Source organism: Melospiza melodia, chromosome 5 (genome assembly GCF_035770615.1).
Source record: "Melospiza melodia melodia isolate bMelMel2 chromosome 5, bMelMel2.pri, whole genome shotgun sequence".
NCBI classification, from domain to species: domain Eukaryota; kingdom Metazoa; phylum Chordata; class Aves; order Passeriformes; family Passerellidae; genus Melospiza; species Melospiza melodia.
Genome location: NC_086198.1, coordinates 41,987,093 through 42,005,364, shown reverse-complemented (window position 1 = coordinate 42,005,364; position 18,272 = coordinate 41,987,093). Strand labels below are relative to the sequence as shown.

Here is an 18,272-nt window from a genome sequence, read left to right as displayed (position 1 = left end):
CTCTAAGGAGGCAAGGCTTTATAGGAAGAGTGCAGCCCTGTGACTCCAGGTGGACCTTTTGTTCAGGGATGAATCCCAAGGGCAGACAGAAGGCAAGGCTTCCATGGCAACTGTGGGCAAAGGCTGTTAAACAGAGTAAGGCAGTCAGTGAAATCTCCACCAAGTCTCTCCCCAACAAGTGTGGCAGTACTGCACATTTCCAGATGAACACCACTAAAATGTACCTCAATACAGCCTAAATAGGACTTTATTTGACAGTCAAGCAAGCCTTCAGCTGCTTCCCACTGAAATCCAAAGCATCCCAATCTCTTACATTGAGAATTACACACTGGTTAACAGCTGCAACAGCTGCTCAGCACTCAGCTAACTATGGAAAAAGCACTGGACACATCCTATGACTGTGCCCTCCTCACTGCCTGGCACAGTAAGTGCACAGGTTTTTCCCTCTGGAGCAGAAATCAGTGTTTTCACAGGCACTAGGAGCCACAGAGTGTCCCTGCACATGGATCAGAGGAGAACACATCATCACCTGCTTGGGGTTAAAGAAAACATGCTGAAAACAGGGAATCAGACAGTGCAGGAGTGAATCCCAGCCTGGGCTTGTAAGAATACTCCACCAGCTATTCCAGTGCCAGTTGGAGGCTGTGGAGGTAAACAGTCCAAGTGCACATCCCGGGACCAGAAAAAAACCCAAATTCCTTCAAGGAGGCCCTGTTTAATTTCTCAGCTCACGCTGCATTTACAGCACTCAGTGTGGGCCCTTTCCTGATTGCCCAGGCAAGATAAGAGCAGCAGGATTACATTCAATGGAACAATAAAAGCTGAGGAAAGCACAAGGCACCACACAGATGACCTGTGGATCCACTGTGCCAGTATCTTGGGCAAGGAGCTGGCACAGACACCACACCCACCTTCAGATCATCTGTGGCACAAACCCTCAGACCACTGGCCTTGGCTTCTGTCATCCTGCCAGGAGAAAGCCAGGGATCACCTCCAGTGCTTTTGCTCCCTACCAGTTAATAATTGAGCTCTGGATGTCAAAGGCTTCCTAAATCCCTGACTCAGCCACTGCACATGACAGGACCACTATTTAGCTAGTGGTCTAAATAGACATGTTTTCCTAAGTTCCTTGGAGACTCTGGATTATAAACTGCACTCTTACCTTTGAAACATTTGACCCCCAGCCATACAAAATTCTTGCAGAACAAGCCTACAGGCCCTTGCAAAGCCAACAGTCAGCAAACCCTGCTTCCCCACAGGCCCTCACACCTTTCCACAACAGCTCTGCCACTCCCTGGTTTAAGCTGATTTATCCTTGACAACTGAGCACTACAGCAAGGAGCTATTCCTGGCTTTGTTCTACAGAGGGAACAAAGGAAGCAAGAGGCTCAGGAATACACAGAAAGTCAAGAAGGAAGTGGGGAACAGAAGAAGGATCTGCCTTTGTCTTCCTAGGCCTGTTGTCATCATATTGCAAAAGTCCCATACCTTCTCTGTGGTTTCTCACAGACAGCTCCTCCTCCTCGCAGCACTGGCTCCTCCTTCTCAGCACAGCCAACCAACTCCAGCTCTCCCCTCACCCAGCTAACCCACCCTTTTGTAGCACTCATCTTCTTACTGGACACAGCTGTGGCCTGTTAAGGGCAGGCCTGTTCCTGATCTTTGGTGATCGGTACAGCTGCAACTCCTCAGGGTGAGACTGCCTTCTGCACTATCTTTATTTTCTTACATTCTATCCCTCCACATAGGCCCAGGACCTAAATTTCCCTAGACCACAGGCTACTCTTCTCCTTCTTGACTTCACTGGGTGGAAACAAAGCCAGTGCTGAGCACTCCAGAAATCCCATCACAAACGTTTCCTCCATTTAGGAGTTTAACAGTGTTCACGTCCCTGATGAACCACCTACTTGCCATGGCCAAAAAAAAAAACCCACCAGCACTCTTTGAAGGAGAAATTAAATGCTTCATTAATTCAAAAATGGTTGAGATTGCAAATCAGAACCAGAATGTACAGGTCTAGAGGCAAGAGCACTAATAATTCATGAGCGAAATGCTATGTTTATGCAACATTAAGGATGAGATTTTAATTGCTTATTACTCTAATTGATTTCATTCAGTTGTTATGGCAACTTTCTGCTTTCAGGAGATGCACTACACCAGCCACAGGCTTACACCACAAAGCGTAGCCATGTGACACCCCACAGCTGCAACATGTATTTTAAGATAAATAACACTATATATGTGCCAAGCATTTACTGATTCCCATTTTGCTGAGCTCCAAAGCCCTGACAGCCAAGTGGGATCACAAGAATAACTCACTCACCTGTTAGTCCAAGCAAAGAGATGGCCTAGAGAGAGCCAAAGAGAGCTCTTTAGTGCATGCTGCTCTAAATTCAGAGTGCTCTAAGCTCTGGCAGGAATATCCTCCTTATTCCACCAGGAAAAAAAAGGGGAGCTGTTAAGGACCAGGGTCTGAATGCAATGATTTATTCTGAACACTTTATTGCTGAGTGTCACTTGTCATATGTCATCAAGTGGTGAGGAAGTCAAGTTTCCTGTTTAAAAGGCCATTGTTATAATTATTTAATTATGCAATGACAACTCACCAGGAACAGAAGTGCTTCCACTACAGATCCCTTGTGGCCCAGTCCAGCCAGAGGAGAGCAGCAGGATGACATTTCAAGATGCTCTCAGAAACCTGTGTGAACTTTCAGCATTATGCTTCCAATAGGTTCAGCAGCACAGGAAGCAACATCCCAGGAAGTGGACACAGGCAGGAGTTATTTCAGGGGATGGCTTCCCCACAAAACCATTGCCTTTGAGCCCTCTCAGCCCTCACCCAAACCAGTCTTACTGACAGAGCAGTTATGAAAATGAGCAGGCATTTAAACCCCCGTGACCACAAGCCCCAAACAGCACCTACAAGCCATGCACACCTCTGCTATTACAAACAAGCCAACCACCAAAATCCCCGCTCTCTGGGGGAAGCCAGGCAAACCTCCTCGGGGAGATCCACAGCCACCTGCCCTGACAGAATCAAAGTTGAGCCTCCATCATTCCAGCCACAGAAGTGAAGCCCACAACCTTCTCCCAAGCCCATTTCTCCACATGGAACAGACATGAAAGGGGCTGGATGGCACACCCAAGCTGTGCAAGCCCAGGACACAGCCCATGGCTTCCCACCCTGGCCTGAGCTCACCCACGCTGCGCACGCGCTCCAGCCGACTCCCGAGCCAGGAGGGTGCCGTGCTGAGGGGACCCAAGTGGCACCTCCAGGTGTGGTGACCAGGCTGCACCACAAAAAAACAGCAGCAAGGACAACTCCTGCAGAACCCAGAGCTGGAATGACCCTTAACCCGTGGCAGGAGCTCTGGATGTGCCAGTGAGCACGGGATACCTCATGCTGAGGTGAGATTTCCATCCAGTGCTGTGCAGTCTCCCCTTGTTCTTGCCACAACTCCTGGGAAAGCTGGAACCCAGCTGTGGGATCACACACCCTGCACAGCACAAAAAAAAAAAAAAAAAAACGAAGCCAAAAGCTTCAAGGAACCGACTGCCACAGCAGGTAACAAACAGAGCACTTGGTTTATTTTTGTTCTCAACTGAAACAAGACTCAGTACGTTCCTTACCCAAGCACTCCTGTAGTGAGCAGAGACTTGCAGCAAGAAGTCTTCAGAGGTACATTATTTGTATCATACAGAGTACACAATAAATTACTATCTACATGCCACAGACCTACAAAAAGTTACATACAATGTAAAAAAATACAGTATTTTCTGCTCTTTTTTTGTTTTAAATTTTTTTTCTGTACATTTTTTTTAATTTACATTTTCATATACACTTTTTGTAAACTTTTGTGTGTTTTTAGAAAACTGAAACCACATAACAGTTATGGACTTACAGCATCACTCTTACCTTTCTAAAGCAACGCTGGCACCTAGGAAACAGCTTTTAGCTTGTCTGCTCCTTCATTTCTACTTTGGCACCACCACACCTCACACCGTTACTCTGAGCTACTTTAGTCTGCTTTAGCCATGTCCTCACCAGGGAGAAACACAATTAGACTGGAACTTGTGCTTTGATAACAAAGTTCAGAAGAAAAACCATTACATTAACTACTTCACCATCACATTTACCTGATATTTAACTGCGTAATTTCCACTTCTCCTGCACTAACTGCTTTACATCAGCATGCAAACAAGTCTGATTATGACTCAATCAATAACATGAATATACTGAAAAACAACTACAAGGGTTAAATATTCAAAGGAATGTAGACTTAGCAAGGCTTACCAAGTTAAGAAGTCTAAGCTAATAGCATGGATTGACATGTTAGGATTTCAAACACACTGAAGTATACTATGTGAATTTCAGTGTAAAAACATCCGTACTAAAGAAAACATGGAATTACTCCTGGCCACACAATTTATACTACCTCAAAGTGAAAACTATATTGACTAGAAACCTCCTGCTTACCACACATACTCCTGGTGTGAAATAGGGATCCCTGAAGTTTATAAAAGCCAAGCTTCAAAAATTGCTACTTGGAGCACACAACTCAAGACCCTGCTGAAAAGGAAAAGCAGTTTCAGTGTTGGGCCCACTGGAGAGTAAACCATTCCAGCCTGGCACTATGTACACACATACATTCTCCATGTAACCCACCCAGCCACTTGGATCTAACCCCAGGACACCACTCCCAGAAGGAGTGGAGGTGCCCTTGAGAGGGACTGCAGTCCAATCTCCTGCTCCAAGCAGGGTCAACACTGAAATCAAGCCAAGCTTGGGATTCTGTCATGTGGAATGCCGAGAACATCCCAGGACAACACCTGCACAGTTCCTCTTGGGCCCCTCCCTTGCTTGACTGAACCCATGGAGCAAGTTTCTTCCATCAACCAAGTGCTTCCCATTTAACCTTCAGGAAAGCTTCTCACTCTTGCTCCATCCTTCTCAGACAAGACCCTGAAATCAGCTCAGGTGTTAAGCTGCTGAGGGTTTTGGACCACCAGGTACAGAACTACATTCATGGCTGTTGACAACAGAACTGTACAACAACTTTTTTTTTTTTTTTTTTTTTTGCTGATCTGGGGACCTGAATTACTTTTTTTTTTTTTTAATTCCTTAAAATTACAACAACAAAAAACCAAGGCAGGCATTCAAAGCATTGATATACCACAGCAAGTTTTGCCTTAATACAGTTTACAGATCACCACCTCATTTATTATTGCCAAAAGACTCTATGGTGCATTCAACACTTCAGCCTAATAAAATCCAGACTCAGTGCTAAGAGCCACAGCTGAGAGTTTGCCACTTGGGTTTAGGTTTGAGTTCAAAGAAGAAGGTGCCTTCCAGATCACTCGGAGGAGAGCTGCTAAGGCTTTCTTCCCCGCTGCTCATGTCTTCACAGGAGTCTTCACTAGAAGGAACAGTGGGAAAGGTAATTTTAACAAAGCACAGCCCCTGCAAAGTGGCAAAGCACTCCTCAATCCTGGCGTTTCTTGCACACTTTGTGTTGCTAGCAGCAACATCCTGCATCTAAATAAATGCTGCTCAGCCTAAAGCTCCTTAGGGCTCCTAAAGCTGAAATCCTAACAAGGCACAATCCTCCTGATGCCAACACCACCCTACTGAGCAAGCAGCCAGTTTTCCAGGCAGCAAGCATCAATTCCTTCTGGGGACTGAAAACCTTTGCAAGCCTTCCTGAAACCCAACAGTGCCTCCCCCCACCCGGCCAAGAAGCTCTGAACAATGACATCTCCCCCTTCCCTCCATGTGCTGAAGGCATATTCCAAGCCCAGCAATACTGTCAGAGCTAGCACTTTGTTATTTCCCAAGCAGCAGCAATTAATTCCTCTCTAGTTATATAGAGGAAAAGGAGAATTCCCCACAAATGAAGCAGCCAAGAGTTACCCACCTCTCACTTCCATTGAAACATGCACCCTCTGGGATCGTTGGCAGCTCAGGAACACTGTAGTAACTGTTCTGTAGGTTTTGGGCTGTGCGCCTCGAAACAATCCAAACCAGTTTTTTGTGATCAGGCTTGCAGCATTCAGGAGAAGAATAATCTGCCAGGCATTTAGAGACCAGCTCCCTCCAGTAAAGTAGGTCACTATCACTTATCTGAAAATAAAAACCCAAAACCCAGAAGTTAGTTAGTCCATAACATATAGGCTCTAAGGATAACTCCTGCCTCCATTTTACCTTCTTGGGAAAAAATATCAGTCAAACAGAAGTGAGTCATAACCGTGATACCTTTGTCAAAGTTGCTTTTAAAAGTGAGCTACCAACTCCTACACACCTTCCAGACAAGTCCCTGCTCAAGGTGGAGTTAGGCTGACAGTTTGCCTGTCAGTCCTTGTTACCATTTTCTTTATTGCTTCCAAAGGAAAAATGAAACAAAGGTTATTCTATTTTAAAATGGAATAAAAGTTTTTTAAAATTCCATTTTCAAATCGAAGTGAAGTTGTTTAAACTGCTTTAAAACAGAAGAAAAACTTTAAACCACCATTTTAAAATAGAATAATACAGTACTTTAAGGAACTACTTGTATCCCTTAAGAAACTGGGGTTGTTCCATCTGACTGCAAGAGTGAAAAGCTGCTTCTAGGCCATCAAGGGAGGCAGCACACAGCTAGAGGCCATGAATCCCATTTTAGTTCATAGGATATCCTGAGCTAGAAGAAATCCACAAGCATCATGGAGTTCAACTCCTGACCCTGCACAGGACAAACCCACCAATTCCACCCTGTACCCAAGGGCATTGTCCAAATGCTCCTTGAGCTGTGCCAGGCTCATGCTGTGCCCATTCCCTGGGGGGGAAACCTGTTCAGTGCCTGACCTCCATCCAGGGAGAAAACACTCAGGTGATGGTGATGATGATAATAATAATAATACCCCCAGGTTTAATGATTCAGGCAAAAAGAATAAGCAGCCCAGCAGTCCCAGAACAGACTGGAAGTTTCCCCAGACCACACAGCCAGAGCTGTAGAAGTTCCATCAGCTGCCTGTTAAAGCATGCATTGAATACACACTGGGTCAGCAGTTCCTCTGATTTTATACATTTAAGCTTATTTTTAATTGCTTCTTTCAGCCAAACAGACCCTGTAAAGACACATTTAGGGATGCATTTAAGGGACCCTAAATGCAACATCACCCATCATTAACAATGTCAGCCCAAACAACCCGCTGAGAACACTCACCTTCGAATGCTTTTGAACACGCAGAAGGATCTCCAAGAGCTCAACAGATTTCAGAGTCTGAACTTCCAGAGTGAGAAGGCACAAGGCCAGGACAGATGGCTGAAAGGACCAGGAAACAGCACTCAGCACCACAGCCACCACAAACCCATTCAGCAGCTACAAGCAACTGCTTCTACTCACTTTTGCTTTAGAGAACACCAGACGGCAGTTGCAAGCTTTTAGCTGTGCTTCCAACTTGTCCAGATTCAACACTTCTTTCCTGTGAGACATCCAAGAGAAGAAGGAAGGGTCTGCATGAACAAGCATTCCCTCACCAGGAAGCAAGAACTGAGGAGCTGCCTCCTCTACAGCCAAGGCTGCAATCATCTCAGAGAGGATTAACAGGGGCTCAGCAAACACCACCAGCTCACCTTTCTGAGGTATGACAGAGTACAATAGTATGGTACAAGTGCAAGAAGGTTAAGGCAGTAGTAGCTTTAAATTCAAAGTGCAACTTTTCTGAAATTATCTTTTCCATCCGTTTCAGGTCGGACACAGTGCATTTACATTGGCTGATGCGGATGATCTCGTGAGCAGACGGGATGTTGCATTCCTCCTCCACCACACGGGCGGCCAGCTGCATGCAGCAAACTCCAATGCAAGATAAATGCTTGGGTTTCACCTGAAAACCACAGGAAGAGCCATGAGTGCATCACCAAGTGTGTTTGGAATCATCTCCACCAAACCCCGTGCTGGCCAGCTCCTGCTCCTGCCCCAGCCATAAGCAGTCCCCTCACTTGAGCTGGAGCAAACGCCACTGGGGCTGAGGAAGTCAAGTCCCACAGCTGAGCAGCCTCTCCTCAGGTTGTTCCTCACCGGGACACAAATACATCGCGGTGGGAACTGCAATTCCCTGCTCCTCCGAGCGGCAGTGCTCGCCCAGCCCACACAAATCCAGTCTGAGCCTGTTCTGGGCAGCCCCATCCCTCCACAGCTTGTTCCTGCCCCTGCTCTCCCTCTCCCCTCTACCGCTGTACATTCCGTGCCACTTCAAGGCCAGCCCGACCAGAGAAGTGATGCAACTTCGTTTTCTCTGCTGATCTAATAATGAGGAACTGCTTTCGGTCCAAGCTTCCTGCCTTAAAGCAGCACAACCACGCAGGAAATGATCACTTGGTGTCGGTCCCAAGGCTAAGCTAAGCTTTAGCTCAGCGCCCAGAGACAGCCTCTAACACTTCCTGGCTTGTCTCCCTTAATTCCTCCTGTCTCAGACACCTGCATGGTGATGGTTACAGAGTTATTAGAGGAAGTAAATCAAGCTGCTACTTGTCCTTAGGGGTGAAAGGAACTGCACTCAACTGCAGGTTCACAAAGGAGACCTCGGAGCTGCTGCTGAATCAAGAGCCACACTCATACCTTCATAAGAGCCAAGAATCTGTCCAGAATGTTGACAGCCAAAACAAACGTTTCAGTTGCAAATCCAAAGAAGTTGGTCAGACTCCAAAGATCTTCCACCTTGGCATTCCTTTGTCTTGGACACAGAGTGTTCTCATTCTATGGCAAGAGAGGCAAACTCAGAATTATTCTGTGGCAGCAGCCATCGCCGTGCCTCACCCCCCAAAGAGCCTTTTATTTAGCTCAAACAGGAGCAAACTTTTCCTTAAATACTTTATTTCACTTGAATTGAAAAGAAAATAAATTTAGACACTTAGGACTCAAATCACACCCGCGGTTCAGAGATTACAGCCAGGTCCTGAGCCTCACTGGTGCAACAGCCAGCATAACCACATCTCCTGCTCTCCACTTGCTTCTTTTAAGACACATTTAAGACTTAAATAAATCACCAACTGCAGGCATACACAGTGACTCCCGCCCTTAAAAATGACCACACAGCGCTCTGCCTTGCATGTCAATATTTAAGCAACAGCTCTGCTTTCACAACAAACAAGCAGACTTATCTCAGGGATATTTTTTTTTTTTTTGTTAAATATTAAGGCTATTCCCAAAGAACTCATATGCACCCGAAGGCACATAATAAGCCTGCCCCGAACTCAGTAAGGAACTTTGGTCGTTAACGCGGAGACGTTTATGGTCTATTTACATTTTGCTGCTCAGCATTGAACGGTTCTGGGTTCATTTCCCCAGACAGCGCCAATGAACAGCCAGTGGGTCCCCTGTTTGTTACATCCCACCTCCCCTGCAGCGGCAGGAAGCTCCCCTGACGGTAACAATACACAACCTCTCGCTCCCGTGCTCGCTCCAAATTTAAACAATAAATACTAAACACCTAAAGCACTAAACGCCTTGCCCTGCAGGTCACAGCACTTGGATAAGGTAACGTTAATACCTACAGACGAATACACAATTAAAACAAAAGGCAAGCGGCGCATACAGAGAAAAGAATTAACTTTCCGCAGTTAGCGCGCTTTAAATTCCATTAGCCGGAATTTTCTCTGAAATTTTCGTTCAGCCCAGAGGAGCCCCCCGACACCCTGACCCACCTCGGCGGCGCCCTCGATGAGGCTGAGTCCCTTCTCGCGGGGCTGGAACCTCCCCTCCAGCTCCAGATGGAGGTTCAGCTGCTTGAAAAGCCACAGCGCCTCGCTGCTCATCTTCCCTTCCCTTCGCCTCCTTTCCCTCCGCAGCAGGGAAACAAATGGGCCCCGCAGGCCGGGGCCGAGGGGACACCGGGCCCCCCCCGCAGCCCTTCACCGCTCGGGGAGGGGGAGGCGAGCCCGGCTCCCGTCACCGCGCGGACGGGGGTGGGCTCGGCCGCTGACCCCGCATCCAGGCAGGGCGGCCTGGACCCCCGCGGGGAGTCACGGCACTGTCACGGCACCATCCCCAGCCGCTCCCCTCCGCCCCGGCCCCGCTCCAAGATGGCGGCGCCGGGTCTCCGCCCACGGCTTCTGTTGTCCCGCGCGGAGCGATCCCCGCCGGTGAGGCGGCTCACGGAAGACAAATAGTCCACCCCCCACTCACGCGGCCCGAGGGCGCCCCAACTGGTCTCCGAGGTCCGGGGAGGGCACGGCCGGACCGCGGAGCTCCAGCACAGCGGGGATCGGAGCGGCACCGCGCTGCTGCAGCGGGGCGGGGAGGCCGCGCGGAGGAACATGGCGAGGGACGCATCACGCCTTTAAAGGGACACCAGCGGCTCCTCATCCGTTTTGAAAAGACCGCCCAAATCCTCGCGCGCTGGGATTGGCCCGCGGTTCCCGGCCTCTGACTGGCCGGCGGAGCCGCTCGCCCCGCCCCTTCCCCGCCTCGCGGAGGGGAGTGTTGTTTACCTGCGGCGATTGGCCACCGCCCGAGGCGGGGTCTGTTCTGATTGGCCAGCCGAGTTCTGCCTCCACCCCGCCCAGTGCTCCGAGCCCTGGCAACCGCGACGAGCCCGCGCGCGCGTGCCCTGAGGCGATGGAGGGGGGAGGAGGGGGTGGCAGCGCTCGCCCTGAGTCCCACAGCGCTCCCGTGTCCCCACAGCGCCTGTCCCACGGAGCTCCCGTGTCCCCAGGACCCTCCCGTGTCCCCACGGCCCTCCTGTGTCCCCCCACCGCCTGTTCCTCAGCCCTCCCTTGTCCCCACACCGCCTGTCCCACAGAGCTCCCGTATCCCGAATCAGGATAAAGATGAACGCTGACCTGACTGGAGCAGCCTGAGGATGCTCAGCCCTCATGGATCAAACTCTCCATGTAACTCTGTGGGACTCTCCTCATGTTGTTCCTTGAGGGTTCCCAAAGACCCGTCTGGATTTAAAACCCCTCCGTGTCCTACTTCAGACCGAGAGATTTCTGTGCAGCCCGATGTTGCAGTGGTTTTGTGATGCGCACTTCCAAACTTCCCTTCCTGTGGAATGAATCGAAGCCCCAGTGGGTCAGGAAGGAGGTGGTGGGTCAACCCCCAAAGTCAAAGGCTGCATCAAAGGGCTCCTCTGCTTAATGGAGTCCTCAGGACCAGAAAAAACAAAATAAATATCGTCTGGAGGCTTTGTGGGGCTGTTCCAACGTGCTCATGGATAAACACAAAGGGATAAATGTCCCGGGACAATCCCAAAGTGCAGCGATTGGATGTGTATACACACTGGAGACAAAAGTCTGGGGAGGTAACTCTGACAGATTAGTGCTGGGTTTGACCTCGTGAGGTTCCACAGCTCCAACAAATAGAAAATGTTTATGAAATGTCACAGGCTGGAAAAGTAAATCCGCCTTCTCCACCGAGCCATCAGCAGTGCTGGGCTCTGCCAAGCTCTATTTCGAGGCACAGTCCCTGTCTGCAGTGCCAGTGATGACGGCCAACACTTCCCTCAAGTTTATTTTGATGCCAGCGACTGTAAACATGATGATCGCTGTAAACATGCTCGACTTTTCCTCAGGATGTTCCTGACGTGGGATGGAGTTCCTGTAGCTACCAGCAGATGTACCTGACCATCCCTCCCATTACACAGACTGATTTCTGGGGAGGATAAAAGCTGTTTGAGACATGGACCTGCTCCAGACTGAACAATTGCTGCTAATGGAACCGACTTCCAGCCAGCTGCATGCAGTGACATCATTCAGGTAATGCTTATGGGATGAGTGTCTCAGCTCCAGTCTCTGGTATTAAAATCCCCTTAGCAGTTGCTCCCTTTCTTTTCTTCCCCACATTCCAAAGTGCATCTTGCTGTCACAGAGATGGAGTAGGGATGTTCTTGCTTCTCCAGCTGCTGTAGGAAAGCACCACATGTTCCAGTTTACCTGAAAGGACAAAAGGCTTCGTTGTGTAAGCACAGAGCATGACAGCTCCAAAAGTACCAGTCCAGATACCTGCTTGAACACATACATTCCCTTCCCTTTTACTAATTTAAACCTCATAGAACACTCTGAAAAAGTATCCCTCATATCTCATGTAGCCTAAGGGGGGAATCTCTTACCAGACCATGGCTCATTTCCCAGATTAGGAGAGAGGGATTCCTGCCCCATCTTTGTTCCTCAGTATTAACTCACTTGTTGAAAACAGCTCAGTAGGATCAAGGAAAAAAAAACCCCAACCAAAAACCAAAACAACCAAACCCCAAGGATCCTTAATATAAGTGATGGACTGCACCTTTGGGATTAAAACCAGGGAAAATGAATCTGCTCCCTGTGCTGCCTGGACCTGGCAGAACAATGGAGTGTTGTAGGCAAAGGAGGAGTCATGCTGAGGTCAGCAAACAAAATCTGTTGTTCTTTTCTATTTTCCCCCTTATGCAAGGAATAATTTTCTTTCAATGTGGCATTTATTTGGGATTCAGGGGAGTGAGAATGTGGGGGGAGAACAAGAAACGTTTCCAGCATTCTGAGGAAACACAATTTACCTCTTCTGTAACACGCTTTACAGAGCAGCAGTTCCTTCCTGACATTCTTTGGGAACCCAAAGATGTACATCCTATTGAACAGGGATTGTTGTGGCCAGCCTGGCTAAACTATCTGCCAAAATGGCCGGGCAAAACTTGTCCAGGCACGCCCAAAGCACTCCCCAGGAATGGTTCTGGGTGGCTGGGAGCTGTGTTGAGTGGCAGGGGATGACACAGAGGTGTTGATTGGGCCCTGTGGCATGTGGATTTCCACACTGCAATAGGATTACAAACCGTGGTGATTAAGGGACACAGAGTAATTAACGCTCCAGACACAGCCATTGTCTGCCCACTCTGGACACCCACGGAGGAAAAGCAGGGGTCACTTGAACAACAGCTCCCTTGAGCCACTTATGCAAAGAGCTGCCCCGATTAACAGCCTCTAATGAATCCCAGTGTCCCTTATGGTGCTCCACACCCCATTATGCCGGTATGGAGGACAGCAGCACTGCTCACACCTGCAAGGCAGGAGTCTCAGAGTGGTGTTTTTATACAAAACACACATATCAGAAAACACCCATCAAGGCTCCACCTGTACACACACTGAGAAACAATTCACAGGTGCTGTTGCTCCATGAGCAATGGGATCAGTGCCTAGGGGATAAAAGCTATCAAAACCTTGGCATGGGCTTCCCCTCACCAGGCCCTTTGGAAGGAACGAGTCTAGGAGATGAAATGATCCATAAATCTGTCAGAGTTTAAACCTTGTTCCCCAGACAGCAGCCCCTGAGGGAAAGTGCCATTTGATCCTCCAGTAGCCATGGGAGCAGTGTTCCCTCGGGTCCAGCCCCTGTGTGCCCACAGGAGTGTAATTCCACGCCTCTCACCTGGTGCTCCTGGAAATCGAGTTCAGCATTCACAAAGAAATGAATTTATTCAGATTTATTGCTTGCTGCCTGTGAGACCAAAGGAGAGCAAGGCATCCCAGTAAGAGATTACATGGAGCTTGGTGTTAGGGAAGAGATTCACTGGACAAACGCAGAGAGGACCAGTTGACAGTGCCTCTCCCAGAGACCACACCCCAAGTTCCAAGCAGCCGCTGGAAAAAGGAAGGGAGGGGGCAGAAAAGAGAGACCCAGCCTGTTTGCTCAGAAAACTCAGAGCACAAAGTATTTTGAGCTGACAAGACCCAAACACAAATCTGTGGTAACTTAGTAAGTTTCAGACAGAATCTCTGTTATAATTTAAATAAATCTACCATGTACTAATAGCACATACTTTGTTTACTGAAAATAACTGCCTTATTTAAATAAGAGCCCCTATACCAGCACAGCTGCACCGCAGTCCTGGGACAAGACTCCCAGGATGAGTTTCCTAAAAGAGAGTAGTCCAAAAATCTACTGGGAAACAGTTTCTTTCTTGGAAAATGTTCTTATTCCCAGTAGCTGGCATAAAACTTGTAAAGCACAGCTAAAAACCAAATTGCATGCAGTGCTAAAGGAAATTCCAAGTCTTTAAGTGGGTTCTTTTATTTAATTGACAGGATAATTCTAGGCAGAGTTGCACTTAAGGCTTTGGAAAGTTTTGTTGTGTTTTTTTTGTTTTGTTTTTTTTTAGAAAGGTGGTTCTGCATAATTTCAGGAGGCGTTTTCAAAATCACAGCGATTCTGCATAAATGGAATTTAAATTAGTCATTAAAAGTAAAACCAAGGAAAAAAATAAAGGCAGTCACCTTCCTGCCTGTAGAACTAGGCAACTGCTGAGTAAAATGATTTGCTAGGAAGCATTCAGCTCTAAGGACCAGGTATTGTAAATTTATTTTATGATTTAACACTTATTTTATGATTTAACCTTCCATTTTCCAGAAAAGATGAGAAGCCCTTAATTATCTCACAAAATCCTCCTTTCTCTCCTTTCCCAGGCTGTGTTAAATTCTTGTATGTCCTGTGCTAAAATTGAGATCTTGGGACAATGTCTTCTATACTTTGCACAGGGACAATCACTAATTATGAGATGGCATCAGCCAGTACATAATGCTCTTTATCAGCCAACACAAACACAGATATCACAGATGGAAGGGTTTTCCCAGCTGTAAATGTGAAAAGTTTCAGTCAGGTGGATCAGTTGTTCCTACTGAAATAACAGGCACTGGAATTCTGCAAATCTTGAGGACTCTGTGCCAGTAAGGAATATCCCATTTCCCCCTTGCTTTCCAAAGCCCAACTGCTCTGAGAGGGGTGAAGGGAGATGCACCAAGCTCCAGGCCAGCCCCACAGATGTTTCCCAAGGAACAGCTGCAGGAACATTGCCAGCATAGCTCTGTGGCAGGATCCTGCATCCAGGCACGTCTCACTCACACGCTGCTGCTCCCTGCCAGAAGAAATCACCCAGACACACTTTCTCAGAGGCACCAACAGCAAACGTGATCCTCATCCACACACAGAAGTGCAAATGGCCCATTGGGAAAGGCACATCCACACCCATCACAGCAACTCTGATCTTTTTGTCAGGTTATCAACTCGCCAGGACACAAAACATCCAGTGAGAAATATTGATCTGGACAAGAAAGCATAGCCACAGCCAGGTAATCAACATGAACTGCCTTTTAAAAACGGAGAAAATCAAGGAATTTTTATGTTTTGGAAGGGGGAAATGGAATAAAAGCTGTATTCAATGACACCACTCTGCAAAAACTAAAAAGGTAAAACTGGGAATGCTGAAAGGAGGAGGCACATTTGTGTCACTGCTGGTATTCTTGCACGTTCTGAGATGTGTTTCCAGTTAATAATCTATTTTCTCGGAAGAATTATGGATTTACTGGTGGCATCCCCAGGGTGAAGGGGACAGTCTGAAGATATTGCTGTCACCAAGTTCAATGAAATAGAGCTGGAACAGAACACGTTCCAAATAGCAAAGCAAACGGCAGAAAATAGCAGCTCTGGTTGAGAAAATTACATTATGGGGCTGTTTATTTAGTAAAACTAAATCAGGTAAAAAGGTTAATTTAGTGTCTGCAGCTCCCCTCTCCGAATTAATCACTGAGTGAGGTGAAAGAGGTGCTTAATTTGCTAAATGTGAGCACGTATTTGACTGTTCTGGATGAAAGCAGAACTGTGTCCTGGTGTTTTGAGGAGCTCCATGCTGGGAACAGATAGGAAGAGAATCTTGTGCAGCTCAAAGAGAAGGGTTTGTTTTCCTAGTAAATAATTGAAATTCCTGCTGGGAGGAAGAACAGGGTGGGAACAGCTACACAAAGTCCTGAGGGGCCTTTGTGGAGATGTTCCACTGGAGCTGATACTCCTGTCCTTCCACTGATGGTGCTTTCCAAGGCCAACAGCCTTCCTTAACAGCTGTGCTGGAAAGCTAAGCTTGAGCTCCAAGAAATGAAGGAGCCTGCATCTAGTTCCCTTTTTTCCTTTGCCACATTCTTCAGCAATACCAGTTTTGGGGGGGGGGGGGTTTAATTTTTTTTTTCCCCCAAAGTGCAGCTAATTATTGCCTGGAACAAGAACAGCTGATGTACTCATGAGGTGGAAGAGCCTAATAATTTGTGTATACTGATTTTGACACTGCTCACTTGGAAAATCAGCATTCCATTGATTGATTCATTGCCCAAAGAAAAAGGTGAAGGTTTTTCAAAAACTACTAGTGATTTTGTATAGTTCAGTTTTCACAGAGATGAGACAGTTCAGTGCTCAAACCCCATTTCATTCCCCTGGGAGAATTCCTTTGTGCTGAAAATTTTTCCTTGACAAGCACTTACTCCCTGGAAGCTGAGCAAAGCCTTGTCAGGTAATTTCACCACAAACCATGTTTTTAGGGTTCTCCTCGTTTCCTTCTGCTGCTTTCCCCAGCATTCCACATTTGCAAGCTGTCCCTCTCACAAAGAAAACAGAGTTTAACTTTCTTTCTGGAAAATCGAGAAACCCTCAGAGTCTGTTTCCCTTTTTTTTTTTTTTTTTTTTTTTTTTAAGGCTTTGTTTCTTCAACCAACATCAAAACTGTCTCCTCTGGGCTGATCAAAGCCTGCTTGCTACTTGAAGGATCACAGGTTGGCAATAAATATAGATAAGTTACGTAATGGCTGGAGTCAGAGCACAGCCACAGTGGTAACTGCAAGGATCATTGGACGTGCTCTGTCACAGAGGGAACTTGACCAGCTGAACCCAAACAGTTCAGCTGTTATTTTTATTTTTTTTACAAGTTATTTTTGTAAGTCTGCATGCTTCCAGCCCCTTGGGATATTCAAATGGCTCCTTCATTTCTTGGAGCTTAAACTATTTTAATGTAGCCTCACAAGCTGCCTGGCACCAAGGTGAGTTTCCCCTTGCTCTGAGGCTGCTGTGTGATTTGAACTCCCCGAGCTGAACTTTGAGTGCACCTAGGTTGGGTGGGTATGAAAATCACCATTCACCTTTGCATCCCTGGCTGGCAGAGACCTTACAGATCATTCCAGTCCTACCCCCTGCTATGGGCAGGGACACCTTCCACTGTCCCAGGCTGCTCCAAGCCCTGTCCAGCCTGGCCTTGCACACTGCCAGGGATCCAGGGGCAGCGACAGCTTCTCCGGGTAACCTGTGCCAGGGCCTCAGCACCCTCACAGGATTCCTTCTAAAATCCCATCTAACCCTTGCCTTTGTTGTCAGCACAAAGCCCTATTGCCTCTTTCCATCTCTCCCTGCAAACACATGGAGTTCATGCTCCATCCTGCTAAATCCCTTGGTTGTGGTCACGGCCACAAACTACCACTGGGATTTGGGAAAGCTGCCACAGCTTTACAGACTTCTGAAACACTGACTCTTAGGCAAAAAGACCCAGAAGACCTAGAATGGGATTGTGAAAGCAAGATAAAACTCCAGCAGGACTTGCCCTTCTCTACACCTTCTAAAAGTCATAGTCTGTTTCAAGATAAAAATTAATAAAAATGGAAGGGAGCGGCGCATGGCAGGCTTGGATTTGAAGAACAGTTTACCCTGAGCATAGAGGAGCTGCTACAGCAAAAATAGACTCTAATTTCAGTCTTATATGTTACTAGGGAAGGGGTTAAAAAAAGCTCGAGATGGATGATTTTTTAGCGAACTGCTTCAGAGTTAATTTGCTGGAAAATGAATAGAAAAAAAAAAATCTATGTTCTCCCTCGATGATATATGTCACTGTGCTTATTATCTCCGGAGGAAATCCTCCTTTGTGCGCTGTCTGAACAGCCAATAACTACAGATACTGGAAGGAGTTTAAAGAAAACAATTTGCCTTTGCTCTGAACTTCTTGCTTTTATCTCCTCATTTCAACTGCTGGTGGTGCGGCAAGATTCTGACACTCATCACCGTGCCAGGATTTGCATGCCAAGTATTTATTCTTTTCCTGGTCTTTGCTGTACAGTATTGTAACACAGCCCCAAACCCATTATAAAAAAAAAAAAAAAAAAAAAAAAAAAAAAAAAAAAAAAGCTTAGGTTACAAAAGGATTTAAAGATTTAAACACTCAAAAGCTTCCAGGTCTCAGGGAATAAACGGAGCTGTGAGACAACGGCTCAGCTTCCACACTTCGGGCATCTTGTGCTGTCAGTGGGAATGCCGGACAGGTTGGAAACGACAAGGAAAGGGACAGTGCTGCAGGCCTCTGTGCCGGGGAAGGCCTAAGGAAGTAAATGAAGCCCAAGGCAAATCCCTATTTATATTTTGCAGCTCAGTAAACAAGAGATCACCAGGGATAACACAGGCAGCTCTGTTCCAGCACACACAGGCTGGGAGACCGGGGATGCGCAAGGAACAGGCGAGACCATGACA

At 47.2% G+C, this 18,272-nt stretch overlaps 1 protein-coding gene across 1 annotated transcript; it reads right to left on the bottom strand.

Annotated features, from left to right (window-relative positions):
- Positions 1-3,566: 3,566 nt before the first annotated feature.
- On the bottom strand, positions 3,567-10,034 carry CCNG2 (cyclin G2). The gene is made up of 7 exons (XM_063157139.1): positions 9,680-10,034; positions 8,595-8,732; positions 7,610-7,860; positions 7,380-7,458; positions 7,200-7,298; positions 5,916-6,121; positions 3,567-5,417 (listed from the first exon to the last, which is right to left on the bottom strand). Exons 1-7 carry the CDS (start codon positions 9,788-9,790, stop codon positions 5,285-5,287), a joined length of 1,017 nt encoding a protein of 338 aa, XP_063013209.1. The 5' UTR covers positions 9,791-10,034; the 3' UTR covers positions 3,567-5,284.
- Between the last annotated feature and the right edge of the window lie 8,238 nt (positions 10,035-18,272).